The sequence below is a fragment of the Oncorhynchus tshawytscha genome, linkage group LG04 (genome assembly GCF_018296145.1).
Source record: "Oncorhynchus tshawytscha isolate Ot180627B linkage group LG04, Otsh_v2.0, whole genome shotgun sequence".
In the NCBI taxonomy this organism is placed as follows: Eukaryota; Metazoa; Chordata; class Actinopteri; order Salmoniformes; family Salmonidae; genus Oncorhynchus; species Oncorhynchus tshawytscha.
In genome coordinates this window covers 71289131-71316389 of record NC_056432.1, presented here as the reverse complement: position 1 = coordinate 71316389, position 27259 = coordinate 71289131, and the positions used below count along the sequence as shown (strand labels likewise).

Below are 27259 nucleotides of genomic sequence, written 5' to 3'. Positions count from 1 at the left end.
TCTGGCACAAACATGAAGAGTAGCCACATGTCCATTTAATAAACTAAAACACTATACATTTGCTGCAGCTTCATAAAAAGTGTGACTTGGAGAACTTTAACAAATTACTATACACACTCCCACGCATGATCTTGTAACAAACGTCCCCCCCCAAAACAAAATTGTAGCTGTGGTCTGTGGGATAGGCATAACAAATAAGTGTGCTTTCAAGATTCCTACAAAAGTAGTGCATGTGGCACATTTTGCCCCCCTGTATTTTCTATATCAAAAATTGATATAGTGGTCTTTATTACAACAACAGGTCAACAGAAATTGAAATGGAAGTGTGCTGAAAAAATGAAGCCCTTTAAAAATGGAGTATTTTCTATGCAGTGTCACATTTAATGTTTATCAGTCATTAATTCTCAAGCTTGATCTCAGTATACAGAACAGTGTCAACTTGGACCAGACCTGCACACCGTTACAAATACTTGTGGTGTCACATGCTTCATCTGCCTTGCTGAAATTCCTTTATGATAAAGGATAACGTTTATTATTCCAGTTTACACACCAATTCCTCAAAAAATAAACTAAAGTAAACAAAATCCTGATTAAATCTGTAATGATATGATCAAACAAAAGTGGTTTAGTTCCTCCATCATGACATATGAGATTAGCCACTATCCCATTGCTAGCTACCCCGAGGACACTTCCCAAAAACTATTACTGTAAGTCCTTAAGAAAATGACTGTAATTAGCTGTGCGAAAACATGGCCTGTTTTCTGGCAAATGTTTTGTAACAATATGACCATAAATCACTTAAAAATAAATCTGTCTGGGCTGGAGTGTCACAATACAAGATCATCATTTCCCAGGGAAATATTTCTGAAAGTAGCACTTTTAGATGACAAAAAAATCTCCTGTAAGACTTCTCACCTCAGCATCCATAGGTCTCTGGCATCACATGCAGGAACAGGCATTCCTCTCAAAGCTGGCAACAGCAGCAGCCTCAAGGAGCCCAACTACTAAGCTAAAATATGTGTTTTGGATGCTTTATAAAGATACATTGTGTTGTTCTATTCTCACATCATAACATGTTATGTAGATACCTGCAGTATCTGTAGTTGGCACCTGCAGTGAGATGGCATACATTTACAAAAACAGGCTACATACACTTGTAATACGTGAGAAAGCTCATTGCGTGACATTGTTGAGCAACACAGCATTATTGAGCAACATTATCAGAGATAAACAAAAACAAATAAACTCATAGTCCTACCAGCTAGAACACTATTGGCAACAGATGCCATTGATTCACTGTATTACATGTACTGTATGCACTATTAACAATAGCCTGATTTAGTCGTTTGGAAATGTAGAGCAGATACACAGACAAGACAGTACTTCCAAGTCATATGAATGTTTGCAAAGTTGTAACCCAATCAATTCAGATCAACCCTCATCGACTACCCATGAAAATAAACATGTGCAAACACACCAATAATTGGATTTAGAATAATAAAAAAAGAATGAAATACAGTTTAAGAAAGCAGTCAGCCTCAATACCCTTGCAGCCAAACCTAAATCTAACCCATTCACAAAAGCTCCCTAAAACACAATGTCTGCACTCCATACTAAGACCATACTAAAATGCACCGAGTGTTTGCAAAAAATCGCTAATCGTTTGCAAACATAATTCAGACATCCTGGCCAGTATGTGACCTAACAGGTCTGTAATTACAGATCTGTTTACACAACCACAGAACGTCTCACACAAATCCAAGTCTGGCTCAAGCGCATTTGAAGATCCACTTTCAAAATGATTGCAAAAAAAATAATATCCGAGTCTTATGTACCATGGCCCATCTGTTTAGCTGCACATCCAAGGCTTGTGTTCGGAATTTAAATGGCATATTGCCTATACAAATGAAATACAAACCCAATCCTATCAGAAAGTGAATTAAATGGTACAATGGCTACTACAAGGAAAACTATCTTTACATGTTTTTTTCTTGACAAATGCTATAATACTAAGTGTAAACTAAATGGTACTGCTTGGCAAATGACATGTTTTCAAAACCTGAAGCAAGAACACAGTCACGGCAGCAAAGGTAGAGCCTGTGTACCTTTCTACTGTGTATAGCTACTTAACAGATACATATGCATACCCTTGTAAACTATTATAAGACTGTATGTGGCCTTATCTGACAGGTGTCAAACAGATATGATTTCATATGAGAAGTGTAAAAGACGGAGAAACTATTTTTGTATGGTAACACAAATACACTGAAACAAAAGTGTTGAGCACCACTTTACATCTTTCATTGCAGTGTTGTTAAAAATATAGCCCAGATGCAGCTTTAGAAAATATATGCATTCAAACAAATCCAAAACATCTTCCCTATGTATCAAAAACAGACAAATTCTTAAACATTTTCTTCTTAGATAGAGAAAAGAGGACAAACAAATGTGTTTGTTCCGAGTTGATACCAGTGCTAGCTAAATACACATTTCAATTGAAATTCGCTACAACCAATGTTGACCAAAAAGTGGCATTTAAGAAAAACACACCAATTGAATTTAGTGAGAATAAGGGCATTTCAAATAAATATCTCCAATTCAGATCATAGGGCTTTTCCCAGAGAAATTGAGCTCTGCTGTGGGGCACTGGGTCAGCCAGGTCCTGTGGTCTCCAGTCCACACAATCTACAGTAGGAAACAGGAAGTATGTCTCAGGCCCAGGGCTGGTCACACGGTCAGGGTTCATAGATACCACTATGAGTCAGTCTCTTAGTCAGCTCTCTGTAAACATAACATACTCAAGACTGGCTGATAGAGGGCAATGCACACACATAGCCCTTATCACAAAGCCCAACGGGACAGGAAGCCCTCCTCTTGGAGCTTTACCCTTCTCCCGTGGCACGCAATACACTCCCAGGGGTCAACCGGGAGCAAAGGAAAAACATATACCAACCAGCAATACAATTAAGTGCCAATTCTGAAATCCCCCCACAACCTTTTATCAGTAACTGTACACAACACCCTCTAAGAAGGCCTTCTGTATTTCACTAGAATGACAACACAATCTTGTGCACAGCCAGGGCTGATAGGTTGTAGCAGGTCCTGCTATGTAGAGTGTAAAGGAATAACGAATTTGCAGCCGAAGGGTGAATGGTAGTTGATGCCCACTTCCTGGAACACCTGCTTCGGCACCCCGATGTCACACAGGTAGACCCTAGCCTCCCCACCATCCAGAGGCAGGGGCAGGCCCAAAGACAGGGTCCACTTGGCCTCCACGGCCTGCTTCTTGCCACTCACTGGAGGGTCAATGCTGAGCACCGGAGCCCTGTTCTGGTTGGCCCAGTCCGCAGCCGCCAGGTACCAGGTCTTGTCCCTCATTAAGCCATTCTCATGGCAGTCCAGACAGTTGATGACCAGGTCCACTGGGCTGACCGGCAGGTCTGGGAGGAGAGAGAGGGACAGAGATCAGGGTTTGAACTGAAAGCTTCTGAGTAGCTAGACCTCCAGCAGAGGGCAACATCATTTCAGTGTACCGCTGTTAAAAGCAGACAAGCAGCACAGATTTGAGTGTTTAGCTAATTGTGCCTCGTGTGTCTAACTATACTGAATGGAAATATAAATGCAACATGTAAAGTGTTGGTCCCATGTTTCATGAGCTGAAAAAAAAGATCCCAGAAATGTTCCATATGCAAAAAAAGCTTATTTTTAAATTTTGAGCACACATTTGTTTATATCCCCGTTAGATTGCATTTCTCCTTTGCCAAGAAAATCCATCCACCTGACAGGTGTGGCATATCAAGAAGCTTATTAAACAGCATGATCATTACACAGCTGCACCTTGTGCTTGGGGACAATAAAAGGCCACTAAAATGTTGTCACACAACACAATGCCACAGATGTCAAGTTGAGGGAATGTGCAATTGGCATGCTCACTGCAGGAATGTCCACCAGAGCTGTTAACAGAGAATGTAATGTTAATATCTCTACTATAAACTTCCTAAAATATGTTTTAGAGAATCTGGCATGTGGACAAGTGGTTTGCTGATGTCAACGTTGTAAACAGAATGCCTCATGGTGGCGGTGGGCTTATGATATGGGCAGACATAAGCTACGGACAACGAACACAACAGCATTTTTTCGATGGCAATTGTAATGTCCAGAGTTACCGTGACGAGATACTGAGTCCCATTGTCGTGCCATTCATCCTCCGCCATCACCTCATGTTTCAGCATGGCAATGCACAGTCCCATGTCCCAAGGATCTGTACACAATTCCTGGAAGCTGAAAATGCCCCACTTCTTCCATGGCCTGCATACTCAGACAGGTCACCCATGTTTGGGATGCTCCGGACCAGTCATATGAAATCCATAGATTAGGGCCTTATGAAGTTGTTTCAATGAACTGATTTACTTATATAAACTGAAAAATCTTTTAAATTGTTGCATGTTGTATTTATATTTTTGTTCAGTATACAGAGGGAAGTGTCTACTCTAGATTAGAAAACAATGGTCTTTTTATACAGCTCATGCCAACAAAAGAACACACTACCAGGAAGTGGATTCACCATCCTCACTATCTACAATCCATTTACCTTTCCATCTACAGTCTCTTCACATCTAATGATTTCAAAAGCTGATAATATCTGTGAACAGAGAACAAATCTGTTAGTCAGGATAAGTCGGTACCTTTGATGCTGGCCACCTGCTTGCCGCTGGTCTTGCTGTAGAGGGCGAGCTCGTTGGTGATGGACTCCTGCATCTTGACGAAGTTGGGAAGGAAGAGGATGACCTCCACCTCGTGGTTGGCCAGGTGCCGTCCACAGCTGACGCCCTGGGCCCCCTGGACATGGGGGCCACACAGCAGGGCCACCGTGGGACGCTGGTGATTATTCTTAGGTGTCAGCCTGGGGACATCCAAGAGACATATGCGATTTGTTTGTTGTCTTATTTTGATTTCTTATCAATACAAATAGTACAAGCCAAGGCCTGGGATATGTGATTACTGGTGGATTAGACAAACTTTGTCCACATTGAGATAATTAATTGTGCAGAATACAATCATGACTGATCTGAACATCATGATCTGCAGTTTCCACACACTGCAAACAAAGGAGCATTATCATCACCTCAGGACTGCATGGGTAATAAACTGGTTGTTGTGCAAGGGTTTCCCTTTCTTATAAAAACACAACTCTTCAAGTACAGCATAAAAACCAGAGGAAGCCTTTATCTGCAATCATTGTAATCAAGGTCAGTGGAGCATTGTGTCCTATGTCGACAATAAACACCTCACGCTTTCAATAGGCTGCTACACCTTTCCATGCAAAGTATTGGCTTTCTGTCATGATTAACTGCTAACGCCACTGTCTATTCGTCATAAATATGGAGTTTGCATTGACTCCTTCACACGCATAAACAGAAAAGCCTAAAGCAGAGGGGAAATGGAAGCTTCACAGCCTGTCAGACATTCTTGACTGAACAGGGAGAATGATTTGTAAATACACTAGATGACAAACAGGGGGGCGCTGTTTTGAAGCCACCGCGCTTCCATTTTGGTGCTCCTCAACCATTGTAAGTAAAAATTTTAAAAAATGGAATGTCTTTGCAACTCTGCCTAGAAGGCCAGCATCCCCGAGTCGCCTCTTCACTGTTGATGTTGAGACTGGTGTTTTGAGGGTACTATTTTTGCTTTGGATACTCAACTAGTCTAAAGGCAGCTAGTTTTATTGCTTCTTTAATCAGCACAACAGTTTTCAGCTGTGCTAACAATTGCAAAAGGGTTTTCTAATGATCAATTAGCCTTTTAAAATTATAAGCTTGGATTAGCTAACACAGGAGTGATGGTTGCTGATAATGGGCCTCTGTACGCCAATGTAGTATTCCATAAAAAATCATAGTCATTTACAACATTAACAATGTATTTCTGAACAATTTTATGTTATTTCAATGGACAACAAAAAAGTGCTTTTCTTTCAAAAACAAGGACATTTCTAAGTGACCCCACACTTTTGAATATCCAGGAAAACAGAAGTTAAGTAAATAATTCTAAAACCATTCCAAAAATACAATAATGATGCCAATTTGCTAGATAAAGAATGCACAAATATTGTTTCTCACGCAAGTTTATTGTTGCCCACACAAACATCCCTTATTTATATATGTTGGGTTGTAGGCCCAACTCTTCCAACAACATTTCTGAGTACTCCATAGGTTTTCTTACTTCTCGGGAATGACTAATTCTGACTAAACGGATAGCTGAGGTCCTTCACTGCTCAAAGCTGTGCTAACTGCATCCTGTGTCGCATGTCGACGTCTCCTCGAAGCTGTAGCAGGTCATCCGTTGTTGGTGGTGGCACTTCAGGGAGTCTTGGATCATCTGATCTCAGTATCATTCCCCTTGGTAGCCCCAATCGAGAGCCCAGTGTTCTCAACACTGCTCTCTGAAGTTCTGGGCTGTAGTCCTGTGCAGTTTTCAATGTGTAGACACTCTACCTTCAAGACTTGTTATTGTAGAGTCTCCTTTAGCTGAATGATAGAATAATATTTGGTGAGTATTTTGTCTATGGATTTTCATTACCATCAGTACAGAACTGTAGCGTGCAACTACAGGCTACAAAACTCTAGATCATCTTTACTCCACACACAAAAACACTTACAATGCCCTCCCCCGCCCTCCCTTCAGCAAATCAGACCATAACTCTATCCTCCTGCTTCCTGCTTAAAATATTTTTTGCAAGACCTGCCACATCCAAGAGCGTCAGAGCCGGTGTAGTAGGATTCGATCTTCGTCCTGTATTGACAATTTGCCTGTTTGATGATTCGCCAGAGGGCATAGAGGGATTTCTTATAAACTTCAGGGTTAGTGTACCGCTCCTGGAAAGCGGCAGCTCTAGCCTTCAGTGCGGATGTTGCCTGTAATCCTTGGCTTCTAGCTGGGATATGTACGTACAGTCACTGTGGGGACGACATCATCAATGCACTTAATGAAGCCGGTGACTGATGTGGTAAACTCCTCAATGTCATCGGATGAGTCCCGGAACCTATTACAGTCCACAGTGCTGGCGAAACAGTCCTGTAGCTTAGCATCCGCTTCATCTGTGCACTTTTGTACTAAGCGGCCTCTGTGCACTGGTACTTCGTGTTTGAGTTCAGCAGGAATCAGGAGAATAGAGTTATGATCAGATTTGACAAATGGAAGGCGAGGAAGAGCTTTGTATGTGTCTTGGTGTCTGGAGTAAATGGTGATTTTGAGTTTTGCGCCTCTAGTTGCACATGTGATTGGTAGAAATTAGGTAAGATGGCAACTCCTATCCTCGGGGGCCTGATTGGTTTCACACTTTCCTACAGGCCTATAATAATCACACCTGATTCAACAAATTGTATTCTAAAATAAGGACCATGATTAGTTGATTATTGGAGTCAGTTGAGTCAGCTGAGGTTGGGGCAAAAGTGTGTCACCAATCAAGCCCCTGAGGACTGGAGTTGTCCAACCCTGACCTAGATAGACAACCAATAAAATATTCCCCATCAATCCCCATTTGGAATATGATTTTACCATTTGACAACTATGAAAGAATTGCCTTTGATAACTATCAATCTTAGATATTCAGAGTAAATACATTAATTGGAGAAGTAGGCTATTAGACAGAATGAGGACTTAATGTTTCCAGTCATTTCATATAATGTCATGTTACAGTCTTATACATGTGTATATTTTGGGCTGTCCGTTTACATCTCAGCCAGACAGCTCAAACGGGGAATAACATAGTAACATCTCTATGCAGTAGGAGAATGTTGGGCTAGAATGTCATCAATAATCAAAGTAAATCCTGTGCAGTTCATTTTCCTAAACAGCTTAGCTAGATAGATGCATAGCATTCAAATATGTTACTTTGTTATTACTGTTCTTAGCTAGCTAGGGGAAACAAAATGATGGAACAGACATGGTCAAAAATATTTTGCTAAAGCCTATGCTTACCGATCTGATTCTGCTCCAATACTCAACAATGGTGGGGCTGGAAACAGGCTTGCTAGGTGTTGATGTCGATTTATTCCTTTCATGGCTGAAATTATATTTCAGCTTCAAAGATATTTTTGAGAGCTTTGACGTCAAGCAATGAAGTCCAGTTCAGATACAACAGCCAACAGGAGACAAAACTAGCTAGTTTAAGACTGTTGTGTTGTACAACAGCTGACTAAAGACGGGGTATTCCGATCAAGAAGAAGAGACGTGCAGTTGACACCGTTTCGTCAGTGAATCTTGGATAATCCAGCCGACGACATGACAGGTTCTAAAACTAGACCCTTCAGATCAAACAAACCGTTGCATTGTGTCTCATCTTGTGTATTTCAAATGAACTTTATGATCATGACTATTCCTTGCCAGTAGAGTAGTGTGTGAAATAGCTCGCTAGCTAATATCACAGCGTGACTTTCAGACCACAGAAATATAACACAAGGTCAAGTGACGTCATACACATAAATTAGATAGCTAGTTAGGACTTATTAGTGAAGCTAAATGTTATATTCAAATAAAATAAAAACAGCAATGTCAAAGTCAGCAAATAAGCTGCACAAGCTAATACAAACTATTGGATGTGTGGCTTGACAACAATCAAAACAAGCAAACCAAAATAAACACTTGCATACATATTTACAACTAAATATCAAAACCATCATTTCACTTTATACCTAGAAAGATGTATTATCTACCTAACAATGTCTTACATTTTCAGCAGAAAAAATGCAAACTGTGTCAGTTTTGAATCCCTTCAACTCTCATTGTTCTCTCCACTGAGTGAATGCAAATCCGTGGTTTACTCTAGTCTTGGCCCCGGCTCTATCATTTCCCCTTTTCTCCTTCAGGCAGGCTAAAGGTGCAATATTGTTATGATTGCATCACATTGTATGACCACTAGCGACTAACTCAAGCTTTTGAAAAAGCTCCATTCATTCCTATGGAGGACTGCTTCTTCTGAGGACTGCCAATATGTCCGACCGGTGGGTTCAAAACCTCTCATCGGCCGATACATAGCATCCGCAATCCAGAGTTTCATTGATCAGTGCCTTACAGGGAGGTTAATTGCCTGTTTAAAACACCTTACTACAGTATATCACCATGGCAACAATACAAGAAACAATGAAAAATTGACAAAAATAGAAGGACAAAGGCATGTTCGTATAACCTTGGGTCGTGTTCATTAGGGCACACCGTAGCAAAACAAATACTTCTTATCGGGCAAGTTCCGATATTGTAGTACGGTACCTCCCCATTTCGAACCGTTTTCTTTAGTTTCGTGCCTATTGAACACAACTCTGGTATCAATGAAGCCTGTTGCATGTGATGTTACCCCAGTAGAGGAAGCCCACCCAGCCACTCACCGGTTGGGGCCCCCCAGTAGAGTGAGGGCCATCTGGCTGGCACACACACCAGTCATCTCCAGCCTCCGCTCCAAAGACAGGCCATGCCGCTCCGCTGAGGCCAGAAGACACTTGTGAAGCTCGTAGGACACACTGGGGACAACCAGGCCAGAGTCTACAGTCAGAGGAGCGAGAGAGACAAGAGGGGAAAATAAACATGTATTAGTTGTTATTGTGCCAGATAATAATATATGTAGCTATGAGAAGAGTAGAGATTGGAATTTTAAAAAGTTCCAGATTTCCCCAAAAAATACATGGAAATGGTACTAAAAATAGAACTGTATAGAATCCTCATAATCAGTGTGACTAGACATTATCAAAAAGAACTACAAGGCCTAATTCACCAACAGCATGAACTTTCACGATGAGGACAAACACACACACACACACAGGAACTCCTCAAGGAGTAGGAGTTCATGAATAAGCAGAACATCCCCTCACGCGAGGAGCCAGTTCCCTTGGGAAAGCTTCTTCCCTTGACCTGATCTCTTTCCAATCACGGAAGGAAGATTCCCTTCTTCCCCTTTCATTTGTCACTGTTGTCTGCTGCAACAACAAAGAGAGTGTCATATTTTGTAAAGGGCTGCCAAACATGAGGATGCGAACTGAACTGCCTCTCCTAGATATCCCCTGCGGTCTTCTGGAGGGGCTGGGTTCACACGCTCCAGCTCATCCCTGCTGAGCTCCCTCAGCATCCCCATAACTAGAGCTTTGGGCTGAGAAAGACACCGGCGGCAGCCCCCCGGGCCCACACACACTACTGCCACACCTCACATAGGACTCCACCAAAACATAAGGGTACCATGACAAAGGGGAAAATTGATAACAGGTGGTTAAGGTGTACTGGTTGGTACACCCATGTGCCAATGAAGATGGCTAATGTGTGTGGGAGTGTTGCAGCTTGACTTCTTGAGTGAATACTCAGTTCCAGGACCACACACATTCAAAGTTTTTATTTATTTTTACTATTTTCTACATTGTAGAATAATAGTGGAGATATCAACACTATGAATTAGAAAATATTTCTAAAAACCTGTTTTTGCTTTGTCATTGTGGGATATTGTGTGTAGAGTGATAAGGGGGAAAAAATATTTAATCAGTTTTAGAATAAGGCTGTAACGTAACAAAATGTGGGAAAAAATCAAGGGGGTTGAATACTTTCCAAATGCACTGTGTGTGTGCGCATGTATGTACAGTTGAAGGCGGAAGTTTACATACACCTTAGCCAAATACATTTAAACTCAGTTTCTCACAATTCCTGACATTTACTCCTAGTAAAAACACCCCGTCTTATGTCATTTAGGATCACCACTTTATTTTAAGAATGTGAAATGTCAGAATAATAGTAGAGAGAATGATTAATTTCAGCTTTTACTTCTTTCATCACATTCCCAGTGGGTCAGAATTTGACATACACTCAATTAGTATTTGGTAGCATTGCCTTTAAATTGTTTAACATGGGTCAAACGTTTCAGGTAGCCTTCCACAACAAGTTGGGTGAATTTTGGCCCATTTCTCCTGACAGAGCTGGTGTAACTGAGTCAGGTTTGTAGGCCTCCTTGCTCACACATGCTTTTTCAGTTCTGCCCACAAATGTTCTATAGGATTGAGGTCAGGGCTTTGTGATGGCCACTCCAATACCTTGACTTTATTGTCCTGATACCATCTATTTTGTGATGTGCACCAGTCCCTCCTTCAGCAAAGCACCCCCACAACATGATGCTCCCACCCCTGTGCTTCACGGTTGGGATGGTGATCTTCAGCTTGTAAGCCTCCTCCTTTTTCCTCCAAACATAAAGATGGTCATTATGGCCAAACAGTTCTATTTTTGTTTCATCAGACCAGAGGACATTTCTCCAAAAAGTACTATATCTGTCCGCATCTGCAGTTGTAAACCATAGTCTGGCTTTTTTATGGTGGTTTTGGAGCAGTGGTTTCTTCCTTGCTGAGCGACCTTTCAGGTTATGTCGATATAGGACTCGTTTTACTTTGCTGTTGTTCTGGGATTGATTTGGACTTTCCCACCAAAGTACGTTCATCTCTAGGAGACTCCTTCCTGAGCGGTATGATGGCTGCGTGGTCCCATGGTGTTTATACTTGCGTACTATTGTTTGTACAGATGAACGTGGTACCTTCAGGCATTTGGAAATTGCTCCCAAGGATGAACCGGACTTGTGGAGGTCTACAATTTATTTCTGTGGTCTTGGCTGATTTCATTTGATTTTCCCATGATGTCAAGCAAAGAGGCACTGAGTTTGAAGGTAGGCCTTGAAATACATCCACAGGTACACCTCCAACTGACTCAAATGATGTCAATTAGCCTGTTAGAAAATTCTAAAGTCATGACATAATTTTCTGGAATTTTCCAAGCTGTTTAAAAGCACAATCAACTTAGTGTATGTAAACTTCTGACCCACTGGAATTGTGATGCAGTGAATTATAAATGAAATAATCTGTCTGTAAACAATTGTTGGAAAAATTACTTGTGTCATGCAAAGTAGATGTCCTAACCGTCTTGCCAAAACTACAGTTTGTTCACAATAAATTTGTGGAGTGGTTGAAAAACAAGTTTTAATGACTCCAATGTAAGTGTATGTAAACTTCCGACTTCAACTGTATATCTATCTCTCTACTGCTCAGGTCTGTGTGTCAACACAGTAGAGGATATCTAGGAAAGACCAGCCCAGGGAACATGGTTCCTAGATACTGCCACAACCATGTCATTATTCTGGTAGCTGCTCACAGAACCCTTTAAAAGAGCCCTGTGCTAATCTCCACCTATAGCCCATGGCACATTAGTCTAGAGAGGAACACTAGCTGGAGGGGCTGCACGGCTCAATATCCCTTTGATAGTGAAGCAGGTAAGACCTTAACGGCCTGTTCCAAAGCGCTGGCCTGGCATTTGAGTGCTCAGCGTGGCCTCCCTCCTCATGTATTATGTGCATGCAGGCACGTATGCAGCTATCAGAAACACACAGGCATATCACTCAAGGCAAAACACATGCAGTGTGACATGCAAACACACACCTGCAAACAGCAGATAGACGGATGTCGTGCCTGGGTGAAATGAACCTTATCTCTTCCCTCTCCGTATCTCCACATCGCTCCCACTGTTCCAGTACAAGGACAGGTAATATGTTACAGTTGGGTGGGAGAAACCCAGTCTACTCTGCTGCACCGTTCCTCAGACAATCACGTGAGCGATAAGCACACAGCAAAGTTAACTGCTCCTTGTCATGCAACCTGCCACTGAGGAGAGGGAAAAGGAGAGGTGGGAGTTGCACTATGATCTAATTGCTTTTTGACCATCCCGCCAGCTATGTGTGTTTGTAAGGAATTCCCCTGCTACAGCCCCCCACCCCGATCCTGTGTACTCTCACACTCACACACACCCACTCCACTACACGCAATGCTCAACCTGCTCAACTGGGTAGCCAGGAGCACGCAGCGGCAGTAAAATAAACTGAGCTGGAAGCAATCCTTCAAGCATGACAAAGAGAACGTTGAAGCTGAAATCAATACACACATGCAGGCAGGAAGCGGGTCATGGGTGATTAGGTCTGGCGCTGAGAGAGGGAGGGGAGAGAGAGAACAAGGAGTGAGGTTGCACAGTTTCACAAGGCTCCTCCAGACTACAGGCCTGTTACTGCTGCAGTACCAAGGGGCTGCGAGCCTCTAACACTCCAGACACTCCATAACCTCAGCCCTCATAACTATGATTAATGCAGGTCAATTGATTAGAAAGTTCCATTTGAGGACCTCCTGAGTGGTGCAGCGGTCTAGGGCACTGCATCCCTAGCTGCGCGGTTTGGCGTGTCATGTTTCGGAGGACGCACGACTCGACCTTCGCCTCTCCCGAGCCCGTTGGGGAGTTGCAGCGATGAGACAAGATTGAATTTGGTGAGAAAGAGGGAGCACAAAAATGTTCTCATGCCACCAGACCAAGGGAATCAATAGCTGTGAATAACACTTGTCCTCAGCTCTCACGCCCTCTCCTGTCACATCAAAGGTAGTTAACAGGGCAGTGATTTGATTTGTTCTGTGGCTTTAGTATGTTTACAGTGAAGAGATTTGAGTACATGTGTAGCAGTGGAGGCTGCTGAGGGGAGGAAGGCTCATAATAATGGCTGGAACAGAGCAAACTGAATGTGTTTGATGTTGTTGATACCTTTCCACTTTTTCCATTCCAGCCATTACCACGTGCCCGTCCTCTCCAATTAAGGTGCCAACGTGTAGATGAGGAGTGGTTTAACACACATAGCAATTAGCAAAGGACAGCAGACAGACAATATGTTATCCCAACGCCAAACATTTGTTTTCCTAGACCCTTTTCCGTTGTTGATTTAAATGTTTACAGTGGATAGGAATGGATTCAGGTGAGAGCAGCCTGGAGTAGGGTAAGGGTTTGTTCCACATGTAGTGTGGTTGCATCCCAAATGGCACCCTATTCCCTATGGGCCCTTAGCAAAAGTAGTGCACTATATAGGGAATAGGGTGCCATTTGAGTGGTAACCTGTGTGTGACTATGAGAGGTGCTGTTTATGTAAAGCTCAGAGCGGTCTGATAATTACAAGGTACAGAGGATGGGGCTTAGCATGACAGCATTCAGGCAGAGGTAGCAGACCTGCCCAGCCCGTTCGGTAAAAAGAGAAAAGCGTCCACATTCAGCTCCCAGTTCTCAGCACCAGGGACAAGGCTTTTAATGGCCGCCTGGCCCGCATTGTCATCATAGTCACCGCACTGCTGTCGCCATGATAACTCTCGCTGGCGGCCATGTTAGGCTACTTACATAACCCTTTCTAAGAACTGTTGCACATTTCACATACCTGTATGTCGGTACAGTATGTACTGTAGTGTAGCAGGCTATTTGAGACTAGGGCTCACATTCATGTAGTGAGTCATTTCATGTAGTGATTTAAGTTATCCAGTGAGGTGTATCAGTGTAGTGTCTTTGTCTGGGAGTATTTAGTCAGCTGGCAACAGAAGCACAACACTCCTATCTCCATGGGTACACAGAATGCATTCTATGATTCTCTCTTTCTCTCTTTATTTCTCTCTCTCGGAGGACCTGAGCCCTAGGACCATGCCTCAGGACTACCTGACATGATGACTCCTTGCTGTCCCCAGTCCACATGGCCGTGCTGCTGCTCCAGTTTCAACTGTTCTGCCTGTGATTATTATTATTTGACCATGCTGGTCATTTATGAACATCTTGGCCATGTTCTGTTATAATCTCCACCCGGCACAGCCAGAAGAGGACTGGCCACCCCACATAGCCTGGTTCCTCTCTAGGTTTCTTCCTAGGTTTTGGCCTTTCTAGGGAGTTTTTCCTAGCCACTGTGCTTCTACACCTGCATTGCTTGCTGTTTGGGGTTTTAGGCTGGGTTTCTGTACAGCACTTTGAGATATCAGCTGATGTACGAAGGGCTATATAAATACATTTGATTTGATATGACTAATAGCGATGGAATTGGCATCGCTATCCTTTTTTCCTAATGAGAGAGCGAGCATGTGTGTGAGTGTGCTTGTGTTCCACTAAGACCTATATGACTTTATGCCAACACCAGAAACCAGATTTGACTGGTACTGATCCCCTATCCCTACAGCGTAGTGATTGGTCCAGCGGAGCCAGAGTGATAGGTGTTGCTCTTCTTGTCACACCTTGGAATCCAGGCCAGGGGCCTAGCATAGTGTGCCATTCACTTATCTCCTGTATGAAACCAATTATATAACACACTTATAAAGAGTGGGACTGCATGGTGGGGCAGTGAGCTCAAAGCTCAAAAGTCACCTGCTGCCTCAATCAAAAGAGTAACCAAAGTTGGAGCCGAGCCAGCACAGCACATTGCGGAAGTGGGAGGTGGCCCTCTCTGGCAAATAGGAGACAGTCAAACCCACACCCAGCAAAGAGTTTCAGTGTTGCTTCACAGAAGCACAAGAGGTAGGCCTACATTAGACCAGCACTGTCACTCTGAGAACTTATACTATTTCTGTCTAAAGTCAATACTGACATGGAGGGGGAATTCAACTAGTTTCCAAAGTAAACACTACAATCATTATCACCGGTCCACAAGACACGCATGCAACAGAAAACATCCTGAGGCTAGAACTTGTTGTTTCGGTCATCAATTCTTCTCATTTTCACCAGATACAGAGTCAAAAATATATATTTTTAATGGTAAATCCCCATTCTCTTGTTGAATGGATCACCAATTTACAGAGGTTTTCCCATCTTTGAGCTACATGAAAAACATTCTAGTATCTTAAAGGAGAGAAAAACAAACAAGAGACTGTATTGACAGAGAAGAATAGCTCATTAGAGCTGTGTGTGTGTGTGTGTGTGGGTGTGTGTGTGTACGGTGGGTGTGTCACTCCGTAGGGAGAAGCCAGCAGTGATTACTGAGAGGGAGAGGCTCAGCCTCTTCACCACACGCTGCACACGGGCTGGGCTGTGACCGGAACCTATATCTCTCCCCCATCACATCTCCAGCCCGATGGTCTTCACTGAGAATACCGACACTGTTGCGTCCGATTACTGGGTATTTATTTTTCTTGCTTGTTGGTTTAAGGTCTATTTTAGAGCTGTACACAATGTCCTGTCTCTCCACTAGTCTGGCTCGCTTAGCCAAACCCATGGGTCTACTGTAGCCTCAATAGATCCAGCGGCTGGGATGAGAGACACTCAGGGCCTAAGGGCACTGGCAGACAGGCCTCTGGAAGTGAATGTGTGATGACAGATGTGAATGGAGAGTGTTCTGCCTAACCCTCAGGGCAGCAGGTTTCTAGATGTGGATGTGTAATATATATGTGAATGGAGGGCTCTCTCTCTCTCTCTCTCTCTCTCTCTCTCTCTCTCTCTCTCTCTGAATGGAGCGTGTTGTGTTCGCTCTCTCTCTCTCTCTCTCTCTCTTACCAGTGCAGTACTCTTTGCCCCCGTGCTGTGGGACCGTGATCTGCCGGTAGACGACTGGTTTGACCTCCAGGATGTTCTCGTCGTGACGGTAACGTGTGGGTGTACCACGTTCGCCACCGGGCATACCACGGGAACGTGCCCCATTGCAATCTGTGCCGTCAATCTGCGAGAACACGGCTGCCTTGTCGAACAGTGCCAGGTTTGCCTCAAAGTCAAAGTCTGTGTCCAGACCCTCGTCCATGTCAGCACCAAAACACTCGTCGTCCCTGAGCCTCATCTGCCCTCCACCTCCTCCGTTCTTCACTCCATTCTTCTTCGGCGTGGCCTGGTTTGGCCCTCGGTTACTAGATGATGATGGAGGACCTGAAGAACATAAATCAAGACATTAGAAGGACGATTTATTCCGATTTCTTTTTACAGTATATATTTTTATCTAACCTTTATTTAACTAGGCAAGTCAGTTAAGAACAAATTCTTATTTACAATGACGGCCTAGGAACAGTGGGTTAACTGCCTTGTTCAGGGGCAGAACGACAGATGTTTACCTTGTCAGCTCAGGGATTCGATGTAGCAACCTTTCGGTTACTGGCCCAATGCTCTAACCACAAGGCTACCTGCCGCCCCTATAGCCTGACTAGCAATTATGGTGCACAAGCCCAAAATCCCAGTTAAGAGTGTAATATTTCAGACTGGAGACCATTAATCTCTGTCAGGACTCCAGTCTGCTTTCTAATGTGTCCTCAATACTGATCTTATCCTATGGCTGTATCAGGAGCTACAGTTATATAACAAGCAACATCAATAGCACATTAATAATACAGGCTAGTAGTTTTCTACCAACACACAATCCTCAACACACAATGTTTAGATACATGCCTGGCGCACTAACAAATCAAAAAGAACCAACTGGAAAAAAAATAACTGGAAAAACCGGGTGTTCAACCCTAACTGTGATGAGGTCTCACGCTAACCTAGAGAGAGAGGCACAGCCGCACGCAAGTGTCACACTGACAGCTAGGTACTTTAGGCTCTCACGCAAGATACACACCAAGACTCTCAGTCAAGTCACGTACACACTACTGTTGTCACAATGGCGTTGTCACCCGATCACACCGACTGATCTGAGACCTGCTACTATATCAATGTATTTTTGACAATGGAGGGGAGTGAGGGACTGCTTAAAAAAAAACATCTGTTCATGTGTGCATTGGCTTTTCAACATAGGCAAACATTTTACAATGAGACCACACAGAGTATAATTACCTACAGGTCTATTGTAAATCTCAGTGAATCAGATGCCTGAATGCACTGGGCAATGTTCCAAGTCAAGCCGAGAATAATGAACACCAAGTTAGTACTAGTGTCTGATAGAATTGATGTGAAAATGTGGAGAGGTGTAAGAATCTTAGGTTCAATAAAGGCTGAGATATTTGAACAAAACATGAACTTGAGCCATGTGAAAAATCATTGACTGAAACTTCACGGTGAACTACATTTCAAAGACTGATTAAACATGACCCGTATTTAAGTTACACACATTACAAGCAAATGTTTCTTACAGAAAAATGAATCACTATGACACCAGTGAGTGAGATAAACACACAGGAGCTAAACTGGAGTGAGCGACAGCGTGCTGTGACAGCGTGTGAGGCTTGTCAACATGTTGCTGTGTTGTGTGGAGGGAAATGTGTTCATATGCAAGGTAAGACTGACAGAAGGAAAATAATGTCAGTCAGCCGCAACAACTCCCTCTGTGTGTGTGTGACACAGTCCAATTTGTTTTATTTTACCTTTATTTAACTAGGCTAGTCAGTTAAGAACAAATTCTTATTTTCAATGACGGCCTAGGAACAGTGCTGCATTGTTCAGGGGCAGAACGACAGATTTTTACCTTGTCAGCTCTGGGATTCGATCTTGCAACCTTTCGGTTACTAGTCCAACGCTCTAACCACTAGGCGACCTGCCACCCCAATCAAGAACAGGAAGGAAGTGCTTTACTGTACACTTAATGTATGTACCAGGGGCACAGGAAAAACAAAGGGCTAAGCTGATAGCATGTATAGGAACATTTTTATATGCAAAAAATAAATGTAAAAAGCTATTTCCCCCCCCCCCCAATTATACTCTTATTAACAAGGTCTGTTTGGATCCAAGATAATCCACTCGATTTGCATAGGACTATGCATCCTTCATTTCATTCCTACATTCCCATCCTAAATCTCCCAGCAAGATTAATGTCAGATAATTACAAATCATTTGCACAGCCCATGATCTTGTATAAGTAGTCCGTAACCCCACCTCCCTTTCTTTCTATGGCCCCCTGCTAAGGGGCTGGTTAGGGGCATGGCATTGCGTGTGAAAGGGTCAGCCCAACCCCTGCCACTCAGCACTTTGGTCTCATGCAATTTGTGCATTAGCTCCCTTGGCTGTTGGCCCAAGAATCTGGAGATTAAAATAAAAAATCCAAAAGGTAAACAGTGCTTCCACAATTGATATGGCCTGGCCCCTTCCAAGCGCACTGCCACTGGGACAACATGGCTTCCTGTGGGGGGGGACAGAAGGGCACTAAGGCACGTAAGCCAGGCCTTGCATAACCTCTTTAGGAGCAGACACAGCGAGGGGGGAATGTTTATTGATCTTAGTCACACACGTATTGTAAAGAGGAACTTTGGTACAAGCCTTTAGCACGCTATGGGAATGTGGGGAAGTCACAGCATTGCAAACAGTGCCTGGCTGCTTCCACGCTCAGTAAGTAGTAACCTGGTGACACCATAGACTAGAGGAAAGGACACCGGTTCACCAGACAGACAGAAATAAACTAGACTGATTAAGCAGACTACTACGTAGTAGTTATTTTAAAAGGGTTACTGCTTTATGGGTTGTGGTTATTATACCTGGCAGAAATGATTAAAAAAGTATTCTCATAGTACATCCGAGGTTAATAATTTACTAAAACGTGCCAAAACACTGCAGGGATTTGTGTCTGATAAACAGAAATAACAGAGCAGAGACCAAACAAAAGAAACAGAAGCCCTTAATGTATGAATATGCCAGTCAGGTAAAACATAGTGTAACCTTTCCCTTCCTATCCACAGAGCCTAGGTGTCTCTCAGAAAAGACAAGTGCATAAATGTTACTATGATCAAAAAGAGAAAAAAATGCCAGGTGAAGCAATGTGTTGGCTCGGCTTCAATGACTGCTGACAAACTGTGCAGATCCTAGAGATTAGGGAGTGGATTTACATGTGACACTGATACTTGTAGTTTCACATTTCCTCCTGTCACTGAATAAGGAAAAAGATCAACAATGAGAACTTTCTGCTCTATAATCACAGTCAGATAGCGGGAAATACGTTCATGGCTGTGCTTAAACTGTCTTATGTAAACATGTCATAATTGAGAAATAGCCTCGTTCCCAATGTGATAATGTGTTGAGTGTACTTTCTAAATGGGACTAACTGTTACGGTTGGCACCAAAGTCATTGGGTTAACACATGAAGGGGCTAAATATAGTGCGGGTCAAATGTATTAGCCTACATCTAGCACTCATAAGCAACAGAGGCAGAGATAAAAATGTATGTAGTCATTGAGTGTGATGGTTAAATAAAAAGGTTAAATAAATGGTGTAAGATTCTAATGCAATAAATAGCGTATTCAGAAAGTACTCAGACCCCTTAACTTTTCCCACATTTTGTTATGTTACTAGGGCTGTGGCGGTCACCAAATTTCATCAACCAATGATTGTCAAGCCAATAACTGGTCAGTCTCATGCTAATTGACCATTAATTAAACACATTTAGCATCTCCTGGCTTCCACACACAGCCTACAAGCCACCATTGCAGACCTTTGGAACATCTATATTACAAAAAGTCTTAATACATTCATGTAATATAGCCTACACCGTCACAATAAATCTATTATTTATTTTAGACAGGTCTAAAGAAGCATGATATGAAGAAAATGTAGTCTATGCCAAATAGCTGTGGGCTACACTAGTTTGTTTAGCAACAAGATTTGCTTAGAAATATGTGGCATTATTTTATAGTATGAAGAATACAATTGAACAAAGCTGAATAAAATATCAATATTTTCTCCAAACAATGAGGGAGTGCGCATGTGCAGTTATTCTGTGTTGAGTAGTTAACAAAGAAATAGGTACTCCTTTATGCTTAATTTAGAGATATCAATGTAACTTTAGTTGTTTTACAAACGTTGGGCTATATGTTTAGATTTTTCATACATTGTAAGACTGCATGATGCGACTAATGATGATTTGCAAAAAGTCGATTCAAAGGCATAAGCTCTGCTTTGTTTTTTTGCAGGCTGTACACACTTCGTTAGTCTCTCATTTACAATTTGACAAGCACTTGATAATGCCCAAAATTTCATGGCAGCATCCCCTTTGTGGCCGTGATGCACCCTAAAAGAAATCAATGCCTTTCGCGCAATTGCGTGCTTCCTTATCCAATTCTGAGGTGCATATTGAAGATTTTGGAAGAACTGTCCACATTCACTTTTCGTCAGCCAACAAGAGGAGTAGGCATAACGAACAGCAAAAGCACGAGCCTATGTCAATCTACTATCCCCCATAGTACAAATGTCAACCTATTCTATTCTGTGTGAGAAATAAATATGGTAAGCGAGTCTATAGGCCTAGCATACAGAAAGCTGATGGGATCCTCCTCTTTAAAGTAGACGCTATCACTCTGTTTTCTCACGCAATTGCATTGCATTGCAGCCTTTCATTGCATTGCATTGCAGCCTTTCAAAACGTTGCGCAACATGAGCTCAAGGCCTCTAATGAAGTGTTTGATTAGATTTTCGAATACATTTGCCTTGCTGCCAGAGTGATTAGAGGGACAATAAAGTGCAGAGTACCAGGTTGTTAGCAAGTTTGGTAGGCTACTAATGACCATCAGCAGCATTAGAGCTTGGAGAAGCCTAATTACCATGACTCGTGAATGTCGGTGTGACGGTAATACGGTCACCGCAACAGCCCTATATGTTACAGCCTGATTCTAAAATGTATTACATTATTTTTTTTCAACAATCTACACACAATACCCCATAACGACAAAGCAAAAATTATTTTTTGCACATTTATTATAAATAAAAAAACCTGAAATATACCATTTACATAAGTATTCAGACCCTTTACTCACCGATTACACCGATTACCGATTACAGCCTCATGTCTTCTTGGGGATGACGCTACAAGCGTCAATCTCTGCAGATCCTCTAAAGCTCGGTCAGGTTGGATGGGGAGCGTTGCTGCACAGCTATTTTCAGGTCTCTCCAGAGATGTTTGATCAGGTTCAAGTCCAGGCTCTGGCTGAGCCACTCAAGAACATTCAGAGACTTGTCCAGAAGACACTCCTGCGTTGTCTTGGCTGTGTGCTTAGGGTCGTTGGAAGGTGAACCTTTACCCCAGTCTGAGTGCTCTGGAGCAGGTTTTCTTCAAGGATTTGTCTGTACTTTGCTCTGTTCATCTTTTCCGCGATCCTGACTAGTCTCCCAGTTACTGACGCGGAAAAACATGCTTCACCGTAGGGATGGTGCCAGGTTTCCTCTAGAAGTGACAATTGACATTCAGGCCAAAGAGTTCACTCTTGGTTTCTTCAGGCCAGAGAGTTATGTTTCTCATGGTCTGAGTCCTTCAGGTGCCTTTTGGCAAACTCCAAGTGGGCTGTCATGTGCCTTTTACTGAGGAGTGGCTTCCGTCTGGCCACTCTACCATAAAGGCCTGATTGGTGGAGTGCTGCAGAGATGGTTGTCCTTCTGGAAGTTTCTCCCATCTCCACAGAGGAACTCTGGAGCTCTATCAGAGTGACCATCGGGCTCTTGGTCACCTCCCTGACCAAGGCCCTTCTCCCCCGATTGCTCAGTTTAGAAGGGGGGAAGATCAATGGAAACAGGATGCACCGGAGCTCAATTTCGACTCTCATAGCAAAGGGTCTGAATAGTTAAAAAAGGTATCTGTTTTTTTTTAGTTTTAATACATTTGCAAAAATTTCTAAAAACCTGTTTTTGCTTTGGCATTATGGGGTATTGTGTGTAGATTGATGAGGAAAAAAATGAATTTAATCAATTTTATAATAAGGCTGTAACGTAACAAAATGTGTAAAAAGGGGTCTGAATAATTTACGATTGCACTGTACATAAGAAGGCAGGCTGTGGCCATTGTAGAACACACTGAAGAAACCCATGGACTATTCAAATGCACTCAGTCAGACAGCACTCTTTGTGGCATCTGGAGAACTGCTGATAGAAGATGGTGTTCCACTACCACTGTATAAAAAGTCGCCCAGCCCAATTGTTGTTACCTGAAGGGACGTTGCATCGGGGCCTTGCAACCAGTTTAAAAAAATACAACTCTCAAACTAGTCCTCTCATCTCACCTTTGCGTAAAATGGTAATAGGAGCGGTGGTGGAATGGGTGTTGTTGGCAGGGTAACCACCTCTGCTATTCTGACCACTCTGCCCTGAAGATTTGACACCTGGATCAGACAAGACCCCCTGTCCAGCACTGGCTCTGCTGACACCACTTTGAGTTTGGATATCCAGGAACTTGAGCTCTTTGATGTCCATAGCACTGCACAGAATGTAAACATTGACATGTTAGACATGTTAACAGTAGATTGCTTAAAACAAATAAGTAGGCCCCTATATATTGTGAAATAACTAGAGCAATGCACAGAATGTAACTAGTATGTTCAGTGGGGCAAAAAAGTATTTAGTCAGCCACCAATTGTGCAAGTTCTCCCACTTAAAAAGATGAGAGGCCTGTAATTTTCATCATAGGTACACTTCAACTATGACAGACAAAATGAGAAAAAAAATCCAGAAAATCACATTGTAGGATTTTTTATGAATTTGTTTGCAAATTATGGTGGAAAATAAGTATTTGGTCAATAACAAAAGTTTATCTCAATACTTTGTTATATACCCTTTGTTGGCAATGACAGAGGTCAAACATTTTCTGTAAGTCTTCACAAGGTTTTCACACACTGTTGCTGGTATTTTGGCCCATTCCTCCATGCAGCTCTCCTCTAGAGCAGTGATGTTTTGGGGCTGTTGCTACGGAACACGGACTTTCAACTCCCTCCAAAGATTTTCTATGGGGTTGAGATCTGGAGACTGGCTAGGCCACTCCAGGACCTTGAAATGCTTCTTACGAAGCCACTCCTTCGTTGCCTGGGCGGTGTGTTTGGGATCATTGTCATGCTGAAAGACCCAGCCACGTTTCATCTTCAATGCCCTTGCTGATGGAAGGAGGTTTTCACTCAAAATCTCACGATACATGGCCCCATTCATTCTTTCCTTTACACGGATCAGTCGTCCTGGTCCCTTTGCAGAAAAACAGCCCCAAAGCATGATGTTTCCACCCCCATGCTTCACAGTAGGTATGGTGTTCTTTGGATGCAACTAAGCATTCTTTGTCCTCCAAACACGACGAGTTGAGTTTTTACAAAAAATATATATTTTGGTTTCATCTGACCATATGACATTTTCCCAATCTTCTTCTGGATCATCCAAATGCTCTCTAGAAAACTTCAGAAGGGCCTGGACATGTACTGGCTTAAGCAGGGGAACACATCTGGCACTGCAGGATTTGAGTCCCTGGCGGGGTAGTGTGTTACTAATGGTAGGCTTTGTTACTTTGGTCCCAGCTCTCTGCAGGTCATTCACTAGGTCTCCTCGTGTGGTTCTGGGATTTTTGCTCACCGTTCTTGTGATCATTTTGACCCCACGGGTGAGATCTTGCGTGGAGCCCCAGATCGAGGGAGATTATCAGTGGTCTTGTATGTCTTCCATTTCCTAATAATTGCTCCCATACTTGATTTCTTCAAACCAAGCTGCTTAACTATTGCATATTCAGTCTTCCCAACCTGGTGCAGTTCTACAATTTTGTTTCTGGTGTCCTTTTGACAGCTCTTTGGTCTTGGCCATAGTGGAGTTTGGAGTGTGACTGTTTGAGGTTGTGGACAGGTGTCTTTTGTACTGATAACAACTTCAAACAGGTGCCATTAATACAGGTAACGAGTGGAGGACAGAGGAGCCTCTTAATGAAGATGTTACAGGTCTGTGAGAGCCAGAAATCTTGCTTGTTTGTAGGTGACCAAATACTTATTTTCCACCATAATTTGCAAATAAATTCATAAAAAATCCTACAATGTGATTTTCTGGATTTTTTCTCTCATTTTGTCTGTCATAGTTGAAGTGTACCTATGATGAAAATTACAGGCCTCTCTCATCTTTTTAAGTGGGAGAACTTGCACAATTGGTGGCTGACTAAATATTTTTTTGCCCCACTGTATGTAGCCTGAGTCTCAGATCTGTTTGTGCCGTCTTACCAAATGCCAACTCCTATGTCATTGTCACTGCAAATTATTTCCTGAAATCTGTGACGCAGGCTAATCTTTATGTACTTCACCATGTGAAATCCTTACCTGAAGGTGACCTCAGGGACAGGGCACCTGACCCCATTGTGGAAAGGTTGTCTGAGAGAGATGGTCTGACTAGTCTGGTCCACAGATGACACTTCTCCCTGGTACATGCCCAGGGTTGGTCCACAGTTTATTGACACCAGACTACCTAACCAGTCTGCAGCCATTCTCTCTGGATCTAGGCATATATGGAAGACAGAGAACAACTTCACAAATACATCATAGCTTTCTGATCAATGGGACATTAATGGTGTAAAACTGTTCTGTTTGAGCTACAAAACAAGTTGGATGATATGTATAAATTGAAAGCAGAGGGAGCCTTTGTCAGATCTAGGAAGAAGTGAACAAAATTAATCTTATTTTTTCAGGTTTGAAAAATTACCACTCTAAAAATAATTCAATTCAACAATTAAATATTAATGGTCTCATCACAGATGATCCCAAATTAATCTCTAACTTTAATTGCAACTTCTACAGGAATTTATATAGTTCTAAGTATTGAGGTTTCTTCAACTTTTTTCTTTAACTCTCTGGGGGATGTGAAATCAATTGGGGAGGCTGAGAGGTAACAGTGTGGTGACCCTATTATAGTTGAAGAGATCATTTATTCTATTGAACACATTCAAAATAAAAAGTCTCCTGGGATTGATGATATATCTGCTGAGTTTTACAAAACTTTTTCTCAACAGTTGGCCCCATATCTGTTGGAGGTCTTTTCTGAAAGCATTACAAATAATTCTCTCTCCCAGTTTGACTCCAGGTCCGATTACATTAATACCTAAGCCCAAGAAAGACTTGCTTCTACTCAATTATTGGCGTCCAATCTGTCTGCTCAATAATGACTACAAAATATTAGCCTCTATTTTTGCAAAAGGAATGAAGGAAGTATTGGACTCAATTATAGAAGAGACCCAATCTGGCTTGAGGAAGACATATTTAATAATATCCGACTTGTGTTACACCTTATTGACTATTCTGATTTAATCTTCGAAGATTGTTTTATTGTCGTCTTAGACTTTTATAAAGCCTTTGATATAGTGGAACATGAGTTTCTATTTCTCTCCCTTGAGAAATTTTGTTTTGGGGAATTATTTTGATGTACTATTAAAACTCTTTATATGAATGGGAACAGTTCAATTAAATTAAAGCATGGCACTTCTCCTAGATTTGATTTGAAAAGAGGAATTAGGCAAGGTTGCCCAATTTCACCTTACCTCTTTCCTGCTTGCAACCCAACTTACAAGTTCTGTTAAACCAGCAATATAAAAGGGATCTATTGCTGACAGAGATATTATCATAAGTCAACTTGCAGATGACACAACCCACTTTTTGAAAGATTCTGACCAGATTAGTAGAGCAGTCGATGTGATAAATATATTTTCCAAAGCATCTGGTCTTTGCCTAAACCTTAATAAGTGTAAATTGTTTGCTGTTAAAGACTGTGTGATACCCTCTATATGCAATATTCCAGTCAAGGAAAAAGTAACATACCTTGGGATTACCATATCTAAGGATCAACAGGAAATATGCTCATTAAATTTTATACCTATTATTGAAAAAGAAGAAGTTGAACCATTCGTTGCAGAGGGATTTATCCTTGAAATATTGAGTATTGCTTTCTAAAGCTATCGCCAGACTTACTTATGCAGCCCAGTCCCTACATCTTGACAACAAAATAGGTAAAGCGGTTGACCAGGTGCTTTTCAACTTCATCTGGAAAAATCGTACACATTGTATTAGGAAAGCTGTCGTTATGAACTCATATGAATATGGTGGTCTCAATTTTTTAGTTGTTACTGCTTTTGAATAATACTTTTCAGGTAAATTGGGCTAAGCATTTTTTTAATAATCCAACTAATGGTGTAAAAAAGTCTAAGGACATAGTTACAGGTCTAAAATATGAGTTCCATTGGCTATACAATTGGCTAACAGCGGGGGTAACCACAGTCTTTTGTAAATGACTACTAGCTACCTAACGTAAACGGGCTACTCACTCATCACTTACCTACTCTGGCGATTACGTCGTTAGCTAGCTAGCTAGGAAACAAGCTGGCAGTGTAGCTGTCAAATACCCTAGTTAGCTATCACTTTGTTAAATCGGTATCTAGCTAGGTAACCAAATAACGCAACTAGCTAGCTGTTCCATTCGAAAAGATGGCTAGCTAACGCTACCTAGCTAACTAAATAGCTAGCTACTGCCAAATTGTTGTGAACGCTAACGTTAACTAGATAACGTTAGCGTAGCTAAATCAGAGATCATGGCTAACGTCGGTTATTAATATATCCATCCTCTCCACTCTTTTGTTATTCATTAAACGCTGTCAGGTAAAATTGAAAATGATATACCTTGTTTTTGTGTATGATAGTTTTTTGTGATGAATTTGCTAGTTTGCTAACAACACTTTCTGAACTCGAAGAATCTGTGTTGTTTCCTGGTCAAACGTCACTTCCTTCGCTTTCCCCAACTGCGTTCATTGATT

The 27259-nt window shown here is 42.2% G+C and overlaps 1 protein-coding gene across 1 annotated transcript; it reads right to left on the bottom strand.

Moving 5' to 3' along the window:
- Positions 1–20: 20 nt before the first annotated feature.
- On the bottom strand, positions 21–27259 carry LOC112249320 (enhancer of mRNA-decapping protein 3). Its single transcript, XM_024419157.2, has 7 exons — positions 27126–27259; positions 24783–24957; positions 22731–22924; positions 16333–16695; positions 9381–9534; positions 4686–4903; positions 21–3440 (listed from the first exon to the last, which is right to left on the bottom strand). The coding sequence occupies exons 2-7, from the start codon at positions 24944–24946 to the stop codon at positions 3106–3108; spliced, it is 1428 nt and encodes a 475-aa protein (XP_024274925.1). The 5' UTR covers positions 24947–24957; positions 27126–27259; the 3' UTR covers positions 21–3105.

Bases quoted from the DNA above. Each gene is read 5' to 3' on its own strand.
- LOC112249320 (XM_024419157.2), bottom strand. From the start codon at position 24,946: ATGGCTGCAGACTGGTTAGGTAGTCTGGTGTCAATAAACTGTGGACCA. The intron at 4,904-9,380 runs GTGAGTGGCTGG...GGATGTCCCCAG, and splicing joins CTACTGGGGGGCCCCAACCG to GCTGACACCTAAGAATAATC. The intron at 3,441-4,685 runs GTACCGACTTAT...CTCTCCTCCCAG, and splicing joins GCAGGTGGCCAGCATCAAAG to ACCTGCCGGTCAGCCCAGTG.